The following is a 24,400-nucleotide window of genomic DNA, read 5'->3' as shown; positions in this document are numbered from 1 at the left end:
TTAATATTAAAATAAATTGCTGCTGTAATAAGTAGAATCCTCTTGCAATTTTGAACCAACTTTTTTTTAAAATTTAGAACTATGATTAACCCAGTGTCATTTGCATTATTTATCAAGTTCAACTTTACATTGAAAAAAATTCGCTACTTCAATTAGAATTCTTAACTGTGTGAGAGAATAGAAATCTCTCAATTCATTTATTTTTTTCAATTTAGGTAGAATAAAATTGTTGAAAAAAATTCACAATAAGCAATAAGCATTTCAGAAAAAGATGGTGATTTAGGTATACAAAAAATTGATGCTTTCCTATACTTACAAAACTTCAAGCCATTTTAATTCTTTTACCACTTTTTTTATAACCTTTCCTCCCAAAGAGTCAATCAAATTTAATTTTTTTTTTGAAAAAGTGGAAAATTTTGAATTATTTAATGAGGAAAATTTTCCACAAAATTTTCAGAAAAGTTTTGATGACAACTTTTGCAAAAAATTTAGGTTTACACATTAAAAAATTTCATACAATTTAAATCTGGTTTTGATTTTTTACTTTTTAACTCTCTCTCCTCTTTAAAACATCGCAAATTGGAATTGAAAAAAAATTAAATAAAAATAAGAAGTTGTTGGTGAGTTGGTGCATTTTAAAATTTTGAGCAATTCTATTTCAGCTTCCATTTCTTACGGTGTTTTTTACCGGTCCTCTCATACATTTCTCTCTCTCAGCCCCATCTACACATTCTCAAAAATACTGAAATCATTGAGAAAATTTTTTGTAAAAATAATTTATGAGAAAACTGAAGCTTTCTAACAAGAAAATCAGGTATCGAAGTTTGCAAACTCACTAAAAAAAAAGATATTTTCAAGTCTTATCAATTAAGAATAATTAGAGGTTTTTTCCCCTATCAATAATCATGAGCAAGTGAAAATGAGTAAGTGAAAATATGCACGTGAAGGCATATTTTTCACAAACTAGAATTTTTTCAAAAAAATTTTCTGAACTGAAACTAGAAAATTGTTGAAGATACACCACCAGCCAAAATTTTAGGAACACAAATTCATTTTTCGCAAATTTTTAAAAATTCAAAGAGTCCAAAATGGTGAAAATATTAAAATTTTACTAAATTTACCTAGAAACCTGAGATTTGGTTTGTAAGGTACCTACCTATCATATTTTCAACTTTTATAGTCGATTGGTAATGGTTTCGAACTGTTCTGGAGCATCCAGAGAGTTTTGATTTTTTAAATTTCTTTCAAAAATAAACACTGGAGAAAATTTTGAATTTAAACCGGCACAAAGATATTATGAAAATCTATCAAAAGATAAAAATGGTCACAAATACGATAAGTCCGAGTTTATGGGGGCTGACTTTTCATCCTACTTACAGTGAAAGCTCTTTTTCGGAAACTGGAGCATCCAAAAATCCCCTAGAGCCTCGAGAACGGTTCAAAACCATCGTCAATTGATTCGGAAAGTCGAAAATAGGATACGAACCAAATTTCAGCCTTTTTCTTTCGCGCATTCGTGAACGATTAATTTTTCAAAAAAGAAACAATCATAGAAAAAGTTTTCGATTTGAACCGGAACAAAAAAATTTTGAAAATATGTACCCAAATCAATCGAAAGGGTCACAAAGATGATAAATCCGAGTTTATGGGTGCTAAATTTCATTTTCAATCTAGGTACTTGACCAAAGCATTTTTTTCCAAAGTTAAGAATCCCGAAATCCGCTGAAGGCTCCAGAATGGTTTGAAAACCATCACCAATTGACTCGCCAGGTCAAAAATAGGGTACAAACCAAAGTTCATCTTTCTAGGTCAATTAGGTAAAATTTTAATTTTTTTCTCATTTTTGGGTCATACCTAATTAAATTTTTGAAAATCTGCCAAAAATCAAAAAATGAATTTCCATGCAATTGAAATTTAGGCTCGGTGGTGTATTTCAAGGTCATCTATCAATTCATTTTAGTCTGGTTCCAAAATTTTTGTACTGATTGGAATAGGTACTTTCCTTGTGAGAGTGATAACTGTGATAAGTATCATTTAAAAAAATGTGTTTTTGGGCTTTTGAGAATATGGAGAAAGAAAGATAAGGGTCTGTTTGTAATTTTTATATCAATTTTTTTGAGCTTGTGATTTTTATGCGAATAATTCAACATGTTGGAGTGTTAAAAATTTTATGAACAAAAATAGAACACCTCCCCAATGATATATGTAATGTTGAAAATTTTGCTTTTGGTTTTGATTTCAATGTTTTGGCAATTTTTCAAAATTATTAGGATAAAATGTTTTAAAATTTATAATTTTTTATAGGCACGTATATAGGTATTACTTTCAGATCAGTATTGTTTTCATTTTATAAAAAAAAAGAAAAAAAATGCAACTTGCAACTTATTGTTAGACTCGTATATCGTTTAGAAACCTACCTGTAATTGACCGCCATAATATAAATTTTCGGCGTTTTGTATCACTTGTTCATCGGTTAAATGAGGATACGGTACATCACGAGCCAAATTTAAGATCTCCCACAACGTCACTCCGAATGACCACACCGTGCTACTGCACAGATATCGTTCCTAGAACACGATTCAAACGAATTATTCACAGATAAATTCTATGTAGGTTAATAATTCCATATGCTCTCATCTACACATTGTTTCCGACACGACCAAATTATTAGGTAAAGGCCATGCAAATGCAACTATAACGTAAAACAAGATGCTTTTATTTACCAATAATATCGATTCCCATGGTAACCATCGCACTGGAACTGCGGGCCGATTCCCCATATCGGCGTAATGTCTTCGGTAAGCGTTATTACAAATTGCTACGTCAGCTACTTTTACTACGAATCCTCTGCTAACCAGGCAATTTCTGCAATAAGATTGAACGGTGATAAGAATAAGTAGGTACCTATACATTATATTACAAAGTGTATACACAGTCTCCACGCTCTTTCTTTCCCTTCCTTCTCTCTTCTGTTGTAGGGAAATAGGTAGATATATTTTTAGGTAATTGTTTACCTGGCTGCTAAGTCTTTATGGACTAAATTTTTTGATTCTAAATATTTCATCGCTGATGCGATCTGCGTGCTCATGAATATTAATGTGCTATACCTGCAATAATTAATTTATTAGGTCAAGTTTCCCTCTTATATTTAATGGCGCAGATTTGAAAATTTAGCAGATTTTTATGAAAATCAGCAGTGAGAGAGAGACTTACTTAATATTAGTTCGATTTTGTAACAAAAACAAAATATCTCCGTATTCGGCGGGGTATTCGGTTATCAACCATGGTGGCTGTTCGGCCGTACATACGCCAAATACTCTCACTAAATTTTGGTCTTGTAATGCGGTGAGTAATCTGATTTCTCTCATCATATCACCTTTACATGTTTTCACAGCTATTCGACCTCCGTTACAGAACTCGACGTTGTTTGTTTCGCATAAAATGATCTGCGAACATTATTTCAGTCATTAAAAATTATGAAATTCTCGACTTTCACGCATATTCGAGACAGAGAAATTATGTACAAACCTCGCCTAGATGACAAGATCCAAATTTGCTACAAACTTTGAAAAAATATCTAGGAAGTGGTACAATATCGCCTTCTCGACATTTATAAGGCATTCCTGTACCCGGAGCAATATTCCACGAAACCGTCGGAGCGGTTAGCTGTAAAACCGCACAAAACACCAGTAAGATGAGAATATTATACGTATATTATAAGTACTTTGTGCATAAGAAAGCCTGAGCTAAACAATAAGGAACTGGGCTTACTCTGTGTTTATCATGTGGTGATGTGTGGTATCGTTTACGAGATGCAGTATCGTAAAATAACGACGATTTGTCTTGTTGCATGATAATTTCGTTATTCGATTGAGGAACCGGAGGAGGAGGTGAAAGAGACTCCGGCTCGGGGCTGATTTTTCTCAAACTCTTATAAATGGCCGAGTGAGAGAATTTATCTTTTTTACGAAGATGTTCTCGGTCATCGTCTACCTCGTCTGATTCTTCTTCTTCGTTCATATTTTCATTATCGTAACAGTCGATATTGTCTCGATCTCGTACTAGTGATTTGATCGGATCTGAGTCATGGTTTTCCAATAATAATAAATCTGCGGAAATCAAGATAAATTTGAAAAATCAATTTGCCTATGTTCATTTCCAAAGGAAAATTTATTTAGAAAATTATCAATTTTCTTCTCAACTTACCAGGCTGTTTTGGAACAGCATCGTAGTATGTATTTGTAATACCTTTCTCCACCTCGTTGATTTCTTCGGTCAATTGTTCTATCACAGTTTCTAAATCAGTTTTTTGTTGATGTCTCTCCTCGTAAATATGAGTCGGATTAACAATAACGTTGTTATTGGTAGTCGGTGATTTATTCAAAAGAGAATCCTGCTTCAATAAAAACTATCAATCGATAAATATGCACATTTTAATCCATCACAGCAGATATTTTCATACTTATAAATATGTTATAAATACTCACTTTCGACTTCATGCTATCCACACCGAACGGATTTTTCAAAATGGAAGCAGGAGAATTCTCCAATTTTTGGCGATGGTTCAACACTACAACTACGATGAACACACCCAATAGCAACAGCACTAAGGCAGTCAACAGGCCGATCACTATTTCTACGTAATCACCGGCTGTTCGTTCTTTTTGAGCTGAAACTGCATCGGATACTAACGAAATGAGATAAATTTATTGCATTAGAAATACTAACGTTAAAAAGGTAGGTACCTAATAGTCGATGAGAAAACTCACTTGTTTGAGGTGGATCCCAAGGTGGATCAACGACACCACCTGCTACTACATAAATTTCATCCGTACTAGGTTCTGGTTTCATTTCAGGGGTATGGTTTCCTGTGGCGACCACTGAAATAAAATAATCGAGAAATTCAATTTTTTATCGAGAAATAAAACAGAAAGAATTCAAGTACTCGGGAGTAAAAGTAGCGCCATCGAACAGAATGATGGCAAAGCTTTGTTTCTCGCATAGGTAACTCGAGTGCTCTCTATGTCATCGAGTCGAGTATTGGAGTTTGATAATGGGTACCTATTTCTACTCGTATATTCCGATATACGCGTTTGTTATTTTCAATTTACCTGATTCAAAATTCACTTCGCTAAGCATTATCCATTTATTAGCGAAGTATAATCTGACTTTTACGAATCTTCCGATATTATGATTCAAATGAATCGTAACATTTCTGGCATTCTCCAGTATTGTATCTGGCATATAGGTATAAATCACCGGATGACTATTGTAGTGTACTCCACCGATGCTGAATAAAATACGAGCTTTTGAAAACACCTAAAAAAATTCAAAAGTGTTAGAACATTTTCCTAGTAGTTTATATAAGAACTTGCATTTTCTGTGAGAAATGGAGAACAGAAGGAGGGGCCGGAAGAGAGGGCATTATTATTAATTTTGTTTTTGAAATGGAAACATTGAAAATGAATTTTCATTCGAAGAAATTAGGTTCCTGTCAAATTCACTTTTTGTCTTTTTTTTTCAATCGAAAAAACAAAATGAATAAAATGAAAATCGGAATTTTATCAGTGAATTGATAAAATGCATAAAACAGCTGATTGACCCGATTAACGAAATTACTGAAAATTTATTAAAATAAAAATACTCAGGTGCCTAACGTAAAAGTTTTATCTATCCTAATGAAAGATTTTCATAAAAAATAATGTATACCTATTCGTACCGATGTACTCGTAGGTAAAATAAGTTGCCTAACCAGTTCGCCGTAAATATGAATTAGGTACTGAACAAGTTGATTAAAAAGAAGCAAGCCCGCAAACATGTTTTTTTTTCCAATTCTTAAAATGAACTTTTTTTTGGGAAGGAAGGGAGGGGGGAGAGTATTCCTGAAAAATACCTTAAAGCATCAAAATTTAGAAATGGAAGAGGGTTGGTATAGCAAAAAAGGCCAGATTCGTTCATATTTCTCTAGCGTGATACAATACTTTGAAAGATAATCTTTGCACTCATTTGTAGGTATCGAGGTAAAAAAGAAAAAAAAAATGAGTGAAGACGTACTATAGAGTTCTCAGCGATTTCATAAACGTTGCCTTTTTCAAAGCGTCCAAATTTTTAGAGGGGATTGGCTTTGGAATTCTAGATGGTCCTTATTTTTAAATTTTGAAAATTGTCCTTTGGCACCTTCTAAATCCAATTTTGTAAATAATTATCAAAATTTTGTTTTCTATCCAAGACAAGGTGTATTGTCAAAAGTTGATAAAATCAGAAAAATTTAAAAACTAAAAAAGTAAAATTTTCGTATATGTCTCTTACATTAAGAAATTTCTTGAAACAAGTTTAAGTAAAGCACATTCAAATAAAAAAATAAAAAAAATAAGAAGAATAATTAGCTTCAAATTCTATTCAAAACTTTCAAGCTATTGAAAAAAATCATTAAAAATCAAAATTTTTCAAAATTTCAAGATACTCTTCTCATTGATTTTAGGTTTTTTTTTCATAGGTGCAAAATAAAGGTCCAAAAAAATATTTCCGACAATTTTTTTAAAATCTTAATATCGTTGTTCTGATCCATGTTCAAAAACACTTTTGAGCAATTTTCATTTCTAAATAATATTACCTATAAGGTGCACCGGGGGAAGTTGGAATTCGGGGTAAGTTAGAAAACTTGCTCTAGCGCCTAGAGGTTTATATCTGGCAAAGTGCCACTAAAGGTGACTTGAGGGTACTACCCCTACTTCATCACGGCATAAAAATTTTCGCGATTCAGTTTCATTTTAGATGTCTTTGGTTCAATTGTATTTTGTTGTTGTTTTGAACTTATTTTGAATTTGGTCTAAAATACAGACTTTCTATTTCTTAGTTTTTCGCATATAGCGGACGAACCGTGCGTCTTAGTGAAAATCTGATGAGAGTAATCTCAAAGAGAATTAAATTCTCTACAATTTTGATTTTATGCAATTTTTCTAGGACGCTCGGTTTGTGATCTACGCCTCTGCAAAGTTTAGCCTGTTCTGACTTCCCCCAATTGGAGTAAGTCAGGACAGTTTATATTTTATTCCACTGAGCGAAAGCTACTGTGTCAATCGCGCTCAAATTTTTACCATAGGTTAAGAACCCTTATGGGAACCTACATAATGAATTTGATCCATATTGATTCATTAGAAGGGGAGTAACAGCTGGTCAAAGTTGAAATTGCGAAAAATCATTCTGACTTGCCCCGGTGCACCTTATGTACTTTTTAAAAACTTTCAATTTTTTTTTAAGAAAGCAAAAATCTTTTCTCGATAAAATCAACATTTTTGAGATCGATTTTCAATCTAAAAAAAAATAGAGTGACCTGAATTTTTTCATTTGAAAAATGTTGATAACTTTGAGCTGTTTGGAGTAGAGCAGCAAATTTTTAAAGAGGTCTTCATATTGATGGAGATGGCCAATTTTATTGACCTCGATAAGGCGTAGAAAATTGACAATTTTCAGGTCAATGTTCAACTCAAATTTTTAAAAATTCGAACATTTTTTCATTTTTTTTGTTCAACGTGGTCTCTCGATGTCTTTAATATTCATTTCCATATCATCACGGTTAAGCCATAAGCCATTAGAAAACCTCAAAGTTCATTTTTAAGATGTTCAGGAGTTGTCAAAATGTAGCTCTTTCCTTCAAAATTTATCATCATTGTGCAACTATCTCTTTGAAATGATATGGTGACCTGTTCTGACAATAGGGGCCATAAGTCGGATTTTTCATTTTCAATTTGTTGGCCATTTTGAAAACTAGACATCATATCGAGTTGAATGAGACCACCCCAGCCTCCTAGCTCATTTTTTCCCACCTTTTTTCATTTCTTGAAGTTGAAGGATTGAAAAACAAAATTTTGAGAAAAACGCATTTTTTAAAGAAAAAAAATTATGAAAACTGATAATGTGATGTTTTCCGAGAAAAGGTACATAATGTTTCAAAAAATGAATTCTGGTACTTGAAAGTGCGTAGAATAACATGGAATAAGTTAAATTTACGATAAGAACACGTTTGCATTATAAAAACGTAAAAAAATAAGATAAAATGAGAAATTTTTTTTTTTAAATTGAATTTTTTTTTCGATTTTTACTCTCTTTTGCAAATATATCGAAAACTAAGCCTCATAGAAAAAAACTAATGACATTATGTCGATTGGAAATTCAATTCTCTACAATTTTCCTCGACATAATTTTTTCGTAGAATGCTTTGTTCCGCCTCCAGATAGCTTTAAACGTTTTGAGCGCTCAAATTTTCGACTGACACTAACTTCAAAATGCGCTTTCGAAACATTTTTCGGCCAAATTACGTGTTGTGGCTGTGTCACATGACAGTTCACATGTCAAACAACCAAAATCCGCGAAAAAACAATTTTTCAAAATTTTGACGTATTTTTACATTTTTGCCTCTACTGTAAAATAACGTTTTCCGACGCGACGTATGGTACCTTTTGTCAGAACAGGTCACAGAAATTAGAATTGAATAATTTAAAAGACCACTCAAATGAAAAAAAAAGATTTTTTTTCAACACATAATGGTTAGACATTGACTTTAAAACTCTAAATTTTTCTACATCTTGTTCAGGTCAGTTGGTCATGATTTAAGTACAAAAATTCAAGAAAATGGAAAATTTTCACCAACATTTTTTTTAGAAGGTAGATACTTAAGAATATGTATCGCATCCATCAACTTTTTTGAGAGATGAGGGTAGAAATTTTCTCAATATTTTCTTGATTTTCCCATTTGTGAGTTAAAAATTGGAGGAAATGAAAAATTGCTACATTTCAATAGAAATTTCAGTTGATAATTTTGATTTTTTTTTGGAGGAGCTCGAGAGGGCACAAAATTTTCTAGGTCTCAGAATTTTATAATCAGAGTCAAAATTTCTATTAAGATCCTTCACGAGTCTCTAAGCACTAAAAATCCCTCAAATCCAAGAGTGAATAATTCATGTAAGGTATCTTTATTTGTAAGGTACCTATAATTCCAAAGAATGGACGAGAGAAAGTAAACAGATTCGAAAGAGTAAAGAACTACATATTTTTGAAATCTTACCTGTACATCTTTACGAAAAGCATTATTCACGAAAAAAAGCACAGCGCTGAAATTTCTGACCACATCGAATTCGAAAACCATTTCCACGTAGGAAGAGGGAAACGAATCATTTCGCCATCCTACCCATCCACTTCCTATTAAAACACATGGTAAAACACACACACAAATTAATATACACACATAGAAAAAACTTAAACACAATTTCATCCGCATTAATTCATCAAAAATTCGAATAAACCGAACTCACCTGTTCCATATCCTATATCAATTTTGAAATTATCTCCGCCCAGGATTCCATCGACTAAACGACCCAATCCGTTGTCTAAATAACCATTGGTGACGTTACCATCGTACGAAACGTCGCTCAAGTCTTTACCCTCTTTCCAATATACGTCTTCTGGCACTTGGTAACTGAGGATGCCACCTGTAACAACGATAATTTACATTTTTTTTTCCTCTCCACGAAACGGAATCCCGCAACCCTACACTAATTCCCACTTTCCAAATAAGCCAAATCACATCGTGCATTTATAATTGAGGGTGTTTTAATCAACGTTCCGTCGACCATACTACGCGCCTCCAATGTTATCATTCAATTAATAAAACACAATATTGCGGTAAAAAGCGAAGAGGGAATTATTTTTACCAACGCAGAGCTGTGGCGGTGTTCTTATATATATATTATAAAGGTGCGCAACACCCTCGTTTATAGTATAAGACTATGGTACTATACTACCCATCAATTTACAATCAGGATCAAGCCCTCGCGATTCCTCTCTACCTCGAGTCCTTACCCAGCACCGAAAGCATTTGTGACGCATCGAAATCTCCGAGCTAATATTTTATCAGCGTTATTTTTTTTTTTTTAGAATTACGCTCATCGTGCCGAGAAATATTTTATTATCTCGTCATTGGCACGCCGCCGCAAACAGGGGTCTCGACGGGCAACACTTTTGAATACAAATTTACACAAAAGGGTTGCTGTATATTCGACATTATGTTTAATCATTTACTTAACGCGGTTAATTTTTTCCACAGCAGACCAATTTTTTGCCATCTAAATCCAATTCGACAGCTGCGCCAGTTTGCCAAGTATAAAAGAACAAACCCGAAAGCATGACTTATCTCGTTTTCGAATCTATGATCTGGTATAACTTTGAAATAGCGGAGGCGTGTTTCGGGCCAGATTTCTTTCGTAGCTGTATAGATATCTCTTATGAATATTTTAATTTTATTCGTCGCCCCTTCGTTAACGACTACACGACCGGAGACACTCGATGAAAATATGAAGGGAAAAGTGTTAATATGCGGAGGCGAAATTTTCCCTAACATCTGCATAAAGATGTAGGTAGGATGCCTACTTTTACCCGAAAAAATACAGCCGATAAAAAATTTCTTCTCCAGAGAGTATTCGCACATCATCGCGTCGTCCTATACTATGCACGCGCGTGCACGCATTTAGAATTTATTTTCTTCCCCCCCTCACCCCTTTTCCTCGTCATTCTTTTCGTTGAAGATGCTTCCGTCAGAGTCTACGTTTTTCTTTTTCATTCTTTCTTTTTCATGCATTTTTTTTTTTTTTTTGTAAAACTTCATAGAACATGTTACAAAATCTCAAACGAGTACTACGTACCAGCTGTTTACTGTTTAGATGCTGCTGAATGGTAAATTTTATATTAAAAAACCTGATGCTTTTAATATAAAATTAGTACAGCAGCGTTGTTCTTCAGCTACGTTTATTCTTATTGCTTTATTTGTCAAAATATATCTTCTTTATTTCTGTGTTACGCGATTTTTCTTCGTCTTTTTCTATACCAGGTTCGCTGCTCATCTATCGTCCCATATTTTCATTTTGCAGCATTGCAAATACGTACGTAGCTAGCTAGATAGGTACTAACGTGAGTTTGATTTTTATTTTTATTATTGTTTTTATTCTGGGTCTGAAGTAGGTACCTGTAACTACCAAAGTTGAACTTGAGACGTATGTACTCTGAGAATCCCTCTGGCTATAAAATTGAAAAAATTATAGGTACCTACTTACGTACCTACTACATTTTTTCAAAATTTCAAACGTATTTTTATTTGAAAATTCTTTTTTTGCCATTGGTGTATTGTACGTAAATGCGGGTAGACCATCTTTTGAAAGTTCAAATGTAAAATCCGCTCAATTCCACCCAAGAAATTAATTTCAACAATCTCCTATTCAGAATTCTGAAATTAAGAATATTTGATTCATCACGATTTGATCCAGGAGAGTTTCTCATTGAAGTGGGTCTATAGGTATTTGAGGAGGAGGAGGAGCTTATGTACACTCAAAATTTTCCAAAATTGTAAAACGTTGCACTCGAAACTTCAATGAGGAGGATCTTGACCCCTTGAAATCAATAATTAAGAGGGAGAGAAAGAAGGTGGTAAATACGTATGTATATATATTTTTTTGAAATCTGAATTTCAGTAATTTTTCTGCATTTTGACAACGCATTCAAAACCATAAGTCAATTTGAAAACCATATCAATATGTTTTGTGCTTCTTTTGGAACACGATGCCCTTTAAAAACTTAATTTTCCATTCAAAGTCCATTGTTCAAGGAACTTTGAAAAATGTAATAGGCTACGAATTTTAGTCGATTTCCTTGAAAAAATTTAAAAAATGTGTTTTGATTTTAAGGATTGGACGAGCCATTTTCCATCAAAATGAGTTTGTGAGTACATCACTGAATTCTACACATTCTGGTCTATAAGATGAGTTAGTTATTTTTCATCAGAGCTGTTTGGTAGAAATTTTAAAGAGAGGGGTAGAGTAAAAAACAGGAAACTATTCGAGCCCAGTTTTATATTTTTTTTACCAGCGTGAAAAATTTAAAAACTCATATCAATTTTCGTTCTCTAATTTTTTTACCCCCCTCCCATTTTCAGAATTATTGTAGCACACTGCGACTGTTTAAAGGTGAGATAAAAAATATTTAAATGCATGACCCTGAACTGATGCAAATAATGGCGTCCAAAAAACATTTGCTATAGTTGATGGTGTACATCAATGCAAACAATAGTGCAAAAAAATTGAATAAATGATTTGATACCCCTTAAAATGAATATAGGTTTTCTATAAAAACAAACGAAACAAAAAAAAATTGAAGACTAAGCAATTTGTGAAAAGCAGTAAGTCAGAGCAAGAGCTTTCACAACAAATTTTGACCAATTTCGTCCGGAAAAAATTTCCAAAAAATAGTTTCTTGTAAAAAAGAACGTGTTCGCATCTGCTGGTTCAGGAATTTTGAATAGACTAAAAATGCGTCTATTGTATTTTTTCCATGAAAATTCAAGCAAATAATCTTTAACTTATAAACTTTCAATTTCATTTTTCAATATATTTTTAAGCGATGAATACACCAATGGCCAATGCTAATGCAAAGATCATTTTTTAGAGTAATTGATTAATAATTTTTGAGAAAACTTTAAATTATGTTGTTACAATTGATAACAAAGCAGAAAATGAGAGGTGAAAAAATTAGAAGACGAGGGTAAAAAAATGGCAAATTCATTTTTTTGTACCTAATTATGTAATTTTTTTTTCGACGAACAGAAATTAAATTAAAGCTTTTAAAAATAGATACCCACTGAGGGCATATACAATTTGGGCACATTCTCACTCCTGGCATACAAACTGGGCACACTAGAAAAAAAAGAACGAAAAGAGCACATACAAACTGGGCACACAGGAAAGAATGAACCTCGCATTTAAAACTTTTATTTAAAAACTTGAATGTAAAAAATGTAGGAACCATTCAAACATTATGTTTTGCTGATGCACTAATCAACGCTCGTTCACAATTTTCTTTGGTATAAGGTGGATGGTTGTGTTCATTTGGCTGTTCGGTAATTACACACATGGTCCCCATAGTTTTCAGATTCGAAGAGCACTTCCTGTTCGCACACCGCCAATGCTGTTCTCCAGTCAATTTCAGCAATCGTCCCTTGGTAAATTTAAAATTACCATATGACAAAACGTCTTTTTCACGCACTGATTTTGATAAAACGACACGTTCACTCATTTTAAAAGAATTTTCGAATAAGAATAAATACAGAACACACTTCGAAGCTCTCGTAATTGATACTGACATACTGACAATAGGTAAATATGGTGATGAATACGAAAAATGTAATGCAGATGAGCATTTGTTACCAAAATTTCAGCTGAAACTTGATTTACCTAGGTAGTGAGTTCATTGTCGCAACTAACCTACGCATAAAAACGCAAGTAGGTACCTAGTTCAGGTAGGTACTTACTCTAATACAGATAATATGGATGGATGTGAGTTTAATTCTGTGTATGTAAGTACATGAATTACTAGAGTACCTACCTACTTTTTTGATAAGTACCTACATATCTGCTTTGGATTAAATCTATTGAGAACATAATGTGTGAATACATGTCCTATCTATTTTACCTATTTGATTATTTTCTAGTGTGTCGAAATAGTATGGCTTTTTTTCGATTTCGTTCATTTTTTCTAATGTGCCCAATTTGTATGTGTTCCTTTCGTTCTTTTTTTCTTATGTGCCCAGTTTGTATGTGTCATTACTGACCCCCTGGTGTGCTTGCTTATCTTGTGCCCAAATTGTATATGCCCATTGACATCTTGTTGAGCAATGCACGCTGATTTCAACAAGCTTTTTAGTTTTTCCCTAGCTTTATTAGATCAAAAGAAATACCAAGAAATGTTCTGGGGGAGGGGGAGTAAAAGAGACGTTAACCTTACGTTTCGTTTTGAAAAAAAAGGTACCGTAAGTAAACTTTTTTTGTTAAATGGTTGAAAATTTACCATAATGACCATTTTTTGAAATTCTTAAATTTTCGAAAATTCTCCAAAATTCAAAAAATGAACACGAGCACTTCAATGTATGGTTACAAGGGTTTTCAAACATTAAACTTTGTTTGAAAAAAATATATATATTTGTTATGAAAAAACTAAATTGTCATTTTTGAATTTTTTACATTTTTTCAAAAATTTACCCAATTGATTTCAAGATTTTTAGAACATGCTCTTTCAATTTCAATCTAGCTCGGTTTAATTGAAATCGCAGCTGGTATGTCGGTTCAAGTGGTTCCGTGTTGGTAAAATTGACGTAACCTACATGCCCTTAAAAAAAATGAAAGTAGGTAAAAGACCCCGAACAAACTTGAGTAAAAAACAAAAATTTGGTTAATTATAACTTATTTATAGGACCTCCAAAATTACTTAGTTGCTACATCACGTGATTTTGGGTCCTTCGTCTGATTTTTGGATTCCCCGAGAAAATTTTGAAATCCATTTTAAGCTATGTGTTTCAATACAGAGGTTTGAAATTGTAGCTATTTGATGGTCAGAAATAACGTATAAAATATGCAAACTAAATTTCAGATTTTTCCTTCAGCCTGATGAAATTTTTATTTCTCTATGAGAAATTGCACGTAGGTACCTAACCTCCTTCATTGAGATAAATAATGAAATTTTTTAGAATGCACTTAAATTTTAGAACTGTCGATAGCAAATTTTGTTCAAATTGCGTGAAAAAAAACGAAAAAAATTGGATAATGCTCTTCATTATGCTCACGCTAGATAAGTAACCACACACGAGTATAACTTCATCGACATAATATCAAAAGATACATAGTTACATACATAGAATTTCGACGTATTTTTTATTAGAAAATGTTCCATTATTCCACACATGATTACACATGGAGGGAACTTGCGGATATTGTTCCACTTCTCTACTAATACAAAATACATACAATGACATATTATTGGACGTCATTACATATACGGTCATTCTAATTCGATAAACTCTACTTATTGCATTCGAATGGCTAATTTAATTTCAAACGAATCGATTAAACGAGTTGATTCGCGGTTTTATGAAACATACAAAACGCGCTAATTAAATAAACTCGATGGAACGAACGAACATTACGATTATCCGCATCACCATCATAATTGCAGATGAGCTCGCTGTTTTCTGTCCAATACACCTGCTCTAATTGCTTTCGTTACACAAGAGATGGCAAAAAAAAACACACACAAAAAATCGTATAAAAAATAGGGAGGAAAAAGTCTCGTATCTGCAGTTTATATGGTACCCACCTATATACGAAAAGGAGACGACGACGTATATAGACATGATCTTTTTCTTTATTTTCCCCTTATAGTTTTTTTTCTCACAGAAGAACAATACGTACAAAGGTGTGTGGAATTTGTGAGAAGTATTGTCGCCCAGATGACCTATACGATGGTAGTGGCGAAGAAAGAGAATCGCGTGTCGTAGAAATAAGAAAATCGTTGATGGTTATTGCGATGACGTGAGAGAGTATAGAAAAGAGACACGAGGGGAGGCAAAACTCTATTTATTCTACCTCACATGTATATTATAGGAAATGGTATCCACGTTACACGGAAGGTACATAAGGGAAAAAACTATTACGGTGGCGTTTCGAAGAGAAGATAATATTTTACCATACCCTTTGGCAGCATTCGCCTTGTCGCCTATCATAAACCATGGGGACGGAAAAGAGTGGCGGCGTCGGCGGTGGTGAGCGTGAGATTCGAGTGAAAAATATATTCAGCTTCGAATACTAAATTATTACCAGCTCGTAGTAGTAGAAGGTACGGTGTCATCGAAAGGTACCTTTCTACCTTTGCCTTTGCTTTTTTTTCTCTCGCTTCATTGTTCACCTCCCACCTCGCGTCATCATCCTTCTGCCTCTTTCTGGTACGATACGAGAATGTGTTGTTTCGCGAGCACAGAACAAGATTCTCATCTAAAATTTATCCGGCTGGTGAACGAATACGAAATTTATGTTGGCAAAATGTCCGAACTTACGAAACAATTTAGAAAGTTAAAATCGTTTCCAGTGAATACTGCATTACATTTATACATGTAACAAGTTTTTGCTTTTATACACAGACGTGTCGACAAAGCGTCAACGTGGTATCGCCGATGGCCTTTGAATATTGCATAAGCTACTCCACATTTATACCTAGCTTTTTACAAATTAAACGCGTAAATTATTCAATTTTTTAAATCTTCGTCTTCTACGCCGCCGACGAAGACTCTTGTCACGTGCCCGCGACATCTCTCGCAAACCTTTAGATGTGTATCTACAACGTTGAATATCTAAAAAGCCAACCTTTTTCAGTTCCGCCTCATCGTGAGTAACGAGACTTTATACTCTGATTACCATTTTCGTCGTGTTTCCCGACAATAAAAACAAAAAAAATCGTATGTTTTAAATACGAACGATAAATAGGTTAGTTATAATGAGATGTAAACAAAACCTGGCTATGAAACGAATCGATAAAATATTAAAGAAAATTATCAAAGTAGAGGACTCGTTATTTTACTTTTTGTCACGCACCAGTGTACCTATTTTTTCTTTCCTTTAGTTTTTTTTCCACCTCTTTCTTCACTGAATTTTCTTTTTCTCTAGTCAATATTATTTCGTGCATTTTTTTCTTTTTTTTTATGTTTAAGTTAGACTGAAATATTGGAAAATATAAGTAAGTATGTATTTAAACGAAGTATTACTTTTTTTCAATAACGCGTTAAATATTTAGAAGTTATTGCAATCGACTGTAGGATTGTTCACCAAATTTCGTTCAGCAACAATGTCATGAAATTCCGTCTTTTGGTGAACCACTTTTAAAATCTCATTCAATTTTTCTCTATTTTGATCCGGAAATTTTCTTTAAAAATGATTCTGAAATGTGGATTTAGCATTGTACAATGTACATTTACATAGCCAGAATAAAACGTTTGCCAAGTTCTGTGTCATTCAAGTTTCACAGACACCACTTTTTGACGTCACGAATATTTTTCTTATTATTGGTATGAGCTAAACTTCAAGCATTCCATTGATAGATAAGTGGATGTTTTTTTTTTTTTACTATTATACTATTACGGGGTACTCATTTGAATTTCGAATCGAAGCACATTTCAGGTATTCACCTTGTAAGTAATAATTTCACCAAATTATTTTGGAAATAAAATATGTACATAGGTACTTATTTGTTGAGCACACAAAATAACGTCTCGTCGGTCCTTTAACCGGATGCAATCGTTACCTACCTGAAATTTTGCCTCAATTCCAGGAGCAGACTGGTCGATCGCCTAGGGCTCTGATACACCAAGAGGTCCCAGAGGCCATATTGAAACCATAAAATAAACTATTTTCACTTTCTCTAAATGCGAATTTTCGCAAGCTTTTGCCCTTGCTTCGCATCGGGCCAGTTTGCTTTACGTTTATTTCAAAATCAACATTTTTAATTAAACACATTCAAATTCTACGATTATTGTGTTGTCAAAAAAATAAACGCATCACAAAAAAGTTGTTTTAACTTCTCAAAATACGAATTTCTGAAATTTTTTTCCCTCACTATGCTTGGGCATCTGTGTTCTTTTTTCCAAATTGAGATAGGTAGAACTTTTACAAAAACCTATTAGGTACCTATTCAAATTTTAAGAAAAATTTAAACCAAAAAAACACACTTTTCACCTGAAAATACATAGTTTTTCTACTTCTCGAAAAACTAGTTTTTGCTCTCATTCTACTCGAGCCTGTTTGATTTTCATTTTCAAAATTGAAATTTTCAAAAACCCATCATTCAAATTATAAAATTTTAAGCTAAAAAAAGAACTTCAAAAACGTTTTTTTTTTACCCCTCGAAGTACGAATTCTTAATCGCTTTTGCATTCCCTTCTTCTAAACCAAAAAAAATCCATTTTGAAACTTTCAGAAGTTCAAAATGGAAAATAACAATTTTTTATCGTTTCAAAAATGTAAAAAAAATGTAGGTACCTACACTTTATTTTATGTAGGTACTTCAAAAACTGTGTTTTTTATTCAGTAAAATTGGTATTTTTTTCTCATGGCAAATTTTTAGTTCCCCCTCCCCCCAAAAAACCACCACTAATTTTGTTCCTGCCAGGTTGACTAATTTTTGGCGAAATTGAATAAGGAAAAAGACAAAAATAAAAATATGTAAATTGCACAACCCGCATTCAAGCATCTGAACCTCAGAAAAAACAGGATGAGAGAGATTATTAAGGGAAGAGGGGAAATTGGATCACTTTGAGGGCCTCATATCCGCCAGGGGCCCCCGAGAGAACCAGTCCACACCTGTTCGATTTAAATGAGCATACGCTGTGCCAGCAAAATTGGACGAAACTCGCCCTAATGGTTAGTTTTGATGAAAAACTGCCCACAAGTAATTTTTTGAGCCAATCATCTCACCTCAACTCGAGTAATACACATGTAAGAGATTTAATATCAGTTATTAGAATTTGAAAAATTCAAAATTGGACTTCCAATTGAAGGGCCCAGTTCCAAGTCGGCCTAAGTCCATTTTTATCATTTTTGAGTTAGCAGCGCCATCTGGTGGTACAGGTCGGTTAACACCTTTACCACCTTGTCCCAACACCTCGCGTTACTTTTTTCGCTCAGGAGTGCTGTTTTGCCGGCTCGAAAAAAAAAACGATCATTTTTTTCATTTTTTTTCTTCAGAATAGACGAAATTTGAAGGTGCTTTGAAAGAAATTTTTTCAGAAATGTATTAAATTAATGATTCGTGAATTTTTTTTTGAAAAAAACGCATTTTTTCAGCTCTTTTTCGAGATTTTTAACGTCAGATAATTCCAAAGTGGCCTAAGTCCACTTTTTCTGACTCTTTGACGTGCTCTGGAGCTGAAAATACGCAAAATTTAAAAAATACCAATACGGTACTTTAAAGCAGAAAGATCAAGCTTCACAACCATATAATCACATCATTTATTATTGAAGCGGAAGGGCGAGAAAAACAGTTATTTGCGTTTTTCTCGAAATGGAAAAAATGGACTTAGGCCGACTTGGAACTGGGCCCTTCAATTGTTTGAAAATTGAAGAATTTGTCAAACGCTCTGAGGATTTGTAGAACCACTGATTGCATGCTGAGCACAAATGAGTAAAACAACTCGAATACCCATTATATTCTGATCCTTAAAATTTACGAGATAGGCAAACAAACACACCCGAAATTCAAATGAGTTGCCTATAATGCCTACCTATCTGCGTTGAAGGAGGGCTATCACTTACGGAACACACTGTACCCTATAGGTAACTGAATGACTGGTGGTGGTAAATTAGAATAGTTATTAGGTATTATTCGTGTAGAAAAAAAATCGATTTAATTGCTTCATTATTATATGTTTTCATTCGGATTTCGTGCTGATAAATATTGGTTTTTAGTTATTTCTATTTGGTAATAATCAGTTTGATGATAACTTCTCCATTCTCCAATGATGACCTTGCAGAAAGTAAGAAGGAGGCCAGGTGGGCACGTGTGTAGTGAATATTCTCATCCTATTATTATGGTCTATTTTAAAATTTCCATAACATAAATAACGAAAAATCGCAGTTTTTTTTGTCGCAATACCAATTACAAATTTTTCTAAATATCCAAACTTCATTTTTTTTTCAACTTCGAGAAATTCAAATAATTAAATTATTTCAACCCCATCCAATGAAAATAGAATCAAAGTACTTACTCTGTAAAGGACATCCTTTCAGCTCAACCCTCAGGCAAACAGTTCTTCGATGCATACTATACGGTACAATTCGTATAATACTGGCAAACACAGGAGGCATAAGCGTATGCGAGACCACAGTAGAAGTGTCATAATTTCCGGTGATAATCTGTGGAAAAACAAGTCGAACAAATCCGGTCACCTTGGTGAAAAAAATCAGCCATTTGAAAGAAAAACTTCAGATTAACCCAGAACAGGGTCCAGTCCACAGCTTCACACACATACACACAATATGTACAATAAATATAGGTAGCTAGGTTCCTTCCTATAGCATACGTCGTTGTCGTTGGTATAGTTTCCTACTATACAGCAGTATATTACACACGTTACTCAATATTCTCGTCATTTTCTGTTCGTTCGTCCGTCCGTTCTTCGTGATCCCGTAACTCTTTCCTAAATAGGATTACTGTTTTTCTATGTTGAAAAACACTATAAACGATATTTTCGATGACAGCGAAAGCAATTTTCGTAAAAATGATGACATACGTGGAGCGGACCGAGGCCTGCGAGTTTTTCCGCGTTTAACCGACTAACCGTACTGAACGCCCCAAGGGTTATACGTCATACTGCATATATGCCTATTCGCCCAAAACCAACACATGACAGCTTATTATATTCCCGTCCCGTTAAGACAATTATTCCTTAAACGTTTTTCGTGCCTGTGTTACTCTATACAGTTCTATAACTCATATTGTACCTATACTAGGTATACGAGTAGCAGTTACGTATCCATGTCCTCTATTCCTTCACTTCTACGCTTTTTTTTTCAATCTGTCGAGTTTCCTCATACTTTTTTTTATACCTATGTCTGTATGGGTACATTGGTCGTCATTAGTGGTTATTTATCAAACTGACCTCTTTGCCATCCCAACGTTTGTACTTTTTCCATTTGTTTAAGCTCGGTCTCCAGTATTCTACCGAGTACTCCTCGGCGTACTCTTGTCCGCGTCCATGATCGTATCTGCCTTGAGTTTGGATACCAGTTATCGTGTGAACTACTGTTAGATCGATTTCTAAGTATTCCCGGACATCTGATTCAATCTGCTGTTTTGGACACCAAGCTCCACCAGCACGTTCCACTCGTAATCTGTAAAAAGAACAGCAGAATTCTGATTAGAAATGTGATCGCATAATATGAGAAAATTGGATTCAAAAAATCTTGTATATTTGGAAAGAACATTTTGAGCACCCCCTCCCCAACCATAATTTCAACTGCCAAGAGTTAACTCGGACCAATTTTGGAGTGTTTGGGCGTTTAAAAAAAAAACAACGATAGAATAGTTATTCATGTTGCTAAATGTGTCGTGTAGTGCCTAAAAGGGCTCGAAACTATTTGCAATGGATTGGGAGGTTTCAAAATAGGGTGCATAGGCTACAAAATTCCAGTTTTCTAGCACAATAGTAAAAATTTTCGTTTTATTTGTTTCTAAAGTTTCCCCAAAATTCAATAATGCACATTTTTGGCAATACTTAGTAGGGAACAGGGTTCCTCATTACTCATAGTTTTTTCTCAGATTTATGAGAATTTTATTGTCAAAATGATTTTTTTTCTTTCCAAAACGAAAAATCAAGGATCATACAAAGTTTTAAATTTATCAAAATATAATCCAAAAATTGCTTGCATAAATAAGGATCTGGCCAGATAAGGAGGCAAAATCGACCTTCACTTCGACTTTTCTCAGTGGCACCTCAAATGATGTCCTTTGATGAGAAAAAATTTCCCAGAATTTTTGGATCTCCTATACTTTCACCCTTCCCTGTAATTTTTTCTGTTTCATTGTGTTACATATTTTGAGGAATTTTTCATTTTTCTAGAAATGAAGGAAAATTTTCTTCCTTCAGCACAAAAATAGATATCCTAGAGGGACGTTACTGATCATTTTTTCCCTCCATCTTTGATTCACATTTCCATGGTTCTTCATCACCTTTCAAATGTATATAAAACTCGGGCAAAGCAAAGAGGTACCAAAAGTGTAGGAGAGGGAGGAGGGAAGAAAAGAACAAAATATTTTGGGAATTTTTTTCTCAATAAGAGACAATTAATCTGAGGCTATCAAAAAATACAGGAGTGGGAGCTAATTTCACCGACTTATTCTGTTGTATTCTAATTAGATACTCTAGGTACCTACTTTTTTCGCCATTGACGTCAAAATTAATCTTTACAAACGTCATTGCAATTGAAATGAAACTATAAAGATGAGTTTCTAGTGGATAAAAACTGGCTATTCGATTTTTTCATCAATTTATCCATTATTCGAACAATTTTGTTAAGATCATCAATTTTCTATTTCGGCAGTAGTTTTTTTTTATTGAGCTAATTAATAGGTTTCTACATTGTGGTGAAAACAAAGCTCAAAATGGTTACTAGGTGACCGAAAAGTTCTCCTTTCATTTTTCAAGCGGAATAATTTACTCATCACGCCGCTAATCCCTAACTTAATCAATTTGAAAAACAAAAACATTATCTGCAATAATACTGGCTTAGGATCCAGACACGTAAATAAAAAGGAGTGAAATTTCAAGTTTTGTGTACTTTTAAAAAACATGTCAAAATCAGAAAAAATTATTCATGGAAAAATTTCCTGTGGGGGGGGGGGAGGGGGTGGGACTAGGGCGAAATCTAAAAATATACCTAGGTATGGTGCTCAACGCAACAAGACCGACCAGCAGAAATTTCTTATGTTTAGTAATTTCTGTTTTTTTTCAGAGATTTTAAAAATCTTAATTTCTCAGATTGAACATAAAACTGTTTACTAATATTGTAGATCTGTACCTAATTTAAATTAGGCAGAAAATCTTTTACTCATTGGGGGGGATTCACTTTTAGGAAGGGAGTAACTCACATTCAGTGTGCTCAGAAATACTCAAGAAAAGAATATCAACAATGAGCCATTTTGGCTGTAGTCAAACCAAAAGGAGAAAATGAGAAATGCCCCCCCCCCCGAGGATGTACTGTGGAAGGGGTTATGCTGAAGTGGTAAATTTGAGAGTCATTCACAGGACTATACACCCGACAGGAAAATATTTCCCAAAAAAATCACGTTAATTTGCTTATGATACAAAATGATGGATTGATGAATTATTTACGGCGAACTGGGTATGCAATTTTATTAACACTTGTCAGTAGCAGATCTAGGAAATTAACTACAAGTCAGGATGCGAGAAAAATGAGGTGGCGATGACGATTGTTTGTTACATAGGTCTATGCTTACATTGCTTACGTTCAGATCAAAAAAAATTGAGTGACAGTGGTGCCAATTTTTCAATTATTATTGCAAATGTTGAAAAAACTGAAAAAATTTGGTAAATCTTTGGCCACTTTTCTCGTTTTAAAATGGAAAATAATGACTGAAAAATTCGCATCACTGCGTTCCGAAATGTTTTTCCAGTTTCAGAAATGATATCTTTCGATTTTTTGGCATAATTAATGCGAAATATTTGAGAAGAAAGAATTTTCAAAACACAAATTCACCCAAAATTAAGCGATTAGGAAATTTTCAGCCTCTCAGTAGAACCCTAAAAGTGATCTCTGATTACCATAAGAGCAAAAAAAGCACAATTTTTTCAAAAATGCTTCCTCTTTGAGTACACATATCTCCCCAGTAGGGGCACATCTGAAGCAAAACATTTTTTTAAGTAGCAAAAATTAACTCAGGATAAAGGTCTCCACCGAATTCGGTCAAAATACTGCAACCCCCCCCCCCCAATTACCATAATAAAACTTACAGTAAGGCGGATTGAAAAAATAAAAACAAAAACTAAACATCCTAGATTTTTACGAAAATTAACGAGGAAGTTTACCTACTTGAATGAGAAACTACCCAAAAACCTAACTCAATACTGCAAGATTGAAAATAAAATCTGAAAATACTCTCACTGTATAAATCAAGAATCATCTCCGCATCGCAGTAAGATTCATTCCAACGATTAAAACTGAACGAAACCAGCCATGGTATATCTATTCGTATGAAAAGCCTACTATGTACTATGAAATATAGCTAACGGAAACCAAAGTTGGAGAAACCTTCGGTAAACGCCAACAACTAAACTTAGCATGTTCAAATATGTTATCGCGCTTGGCGACGAAAGTACTATTAGTCATTTTCAAGGTTACCTGATAAGTATATCTACCTGGTTGCGAAAATACTCGTAGGTATCTAATATTAATTTTGATGACGATGTGCGGTGGTGCGGCCAACTATACACACTCAAGTTTATTAGATAGGTATCTAAACTTTGAAATATAGACTGAAACGACGGAGAAGAGGTAGTATTACCTAGCATTGTATTCGTGGTGCGAATGATACGCGTACTTGTGCGTAAAAAGCTCCGTGTTTATGAGAAGATTTATGCGGTTGATGGAAATGTTCCGTAGTGTGGGAGTTTTGTAGACCCAAATGTCTTATACATATATGAGATTTCTTCTTCTTTCACCTACCTACCCACTAGTTTGTTTTCTTAATGCATAACTTATCTCGCCGCATCATTTTTCTCGTATTTGTCTTTCTTTTGTTTATCTTTTTCGAAAACATATTGAACAGGTGAGGGAAAATTGCGTGTCTTTTGGGAAATGAGTGTAATATATAGGAAGGGGTACAAATATGAACATTTCCGGTATTTTTTAATGGAATTCTAAGAATTTATCTGTTACAGGGTGTTCTGTAACAGGTGTCAATTGATGCTTCTGCAACTTAAACCACACAAGAGTAACTTGGTTTGTCAGTCTTCGAAATTGAA

General features: G+C 33.9%; 1 protein-coding gene across 4 annotated transcripts in view; it reads right to left on the bottom strand.

The window, feature by feature from the left end:
• The window catches only part of LOC135849053 (discoidin domain-containing receptor 2-like), a 285,224-nt gene that overhangs the window by 1,255 nt on the left and 259,569 nt on the right, over positions 1-24,400 (bottom strand). For 2 of the 4 annotated variants that reach the window (XM_065369197.1, XM_065369194.1), the window contains exons 4-17: positions 20,519-20,750; positions 19,625-19,772; positions 9,312-9,488; positions 9,065-9,198; positions 5,112-5,319; positions 4,770-4,880; positions 4,488-4,687; positions 4,207-4,408; positions 3,772-4,109; positions 3,529-3,666; positions 3,214-3,446; positions 3,015-3,107; positions 2,724-2,865; positions 2,418-2,567 (exon numbers count right to left, since the gene is read on the bottom strand). In XM_065369197.1, the coding sequence (XP_065225269.1) occupies positions 2,418-2,567; positions 2,724-2,865; positions 3,015-3,107; positions 3,214-3,446; positions 3,529-3,666; positions 3,772-4,109; positions 4,207-4,408; positions 4,488-4,687; positions 4,770-4,880; positions 5,112-5,319; positions 9,065-9,198; positions 9,312-9,488; positions 19,625-19,772; positions 20,519-20,750 (2,506 nt within the window). The remainder of the gene's footprint in view (positions 1-2,417; positions 2,568-2,723; positions 2,866-3,014; positions 3,108-3,213; positions 3,447-3,528; positions 3,667-3,771; positions 4,110-4,206; positions 4,409-4,487; positions 4,688-4,769; positions 4,881-5,111; positions 5,320-9,064; positions 9,199-9,311; positions 9,489-19,624; positions 19,773-20,518; positions 20,751-24,400) is intronic. The other 2 variants (XM_065369195.1, XM_065369196.1) reach the window with 2 other exon arrangements.

This window comes from Planococcus citri, chromosome 5, assembly GCF_950023065.1.
Source record: "Planococcus citri chromosome 5, ihPlaCitr1.1, whole genome shotgun sequence".
NCBI classification, from domain to species: domain Eukaryota; kingdom Metazoa; phylum Arthropoda; class Insecta; order Hemiptera; family Pseudococcidae; genus Planococcus; species Planococcus citri.
This window is presented reverse-complemented; position numbering and strand designations above follow the sequence as displayed.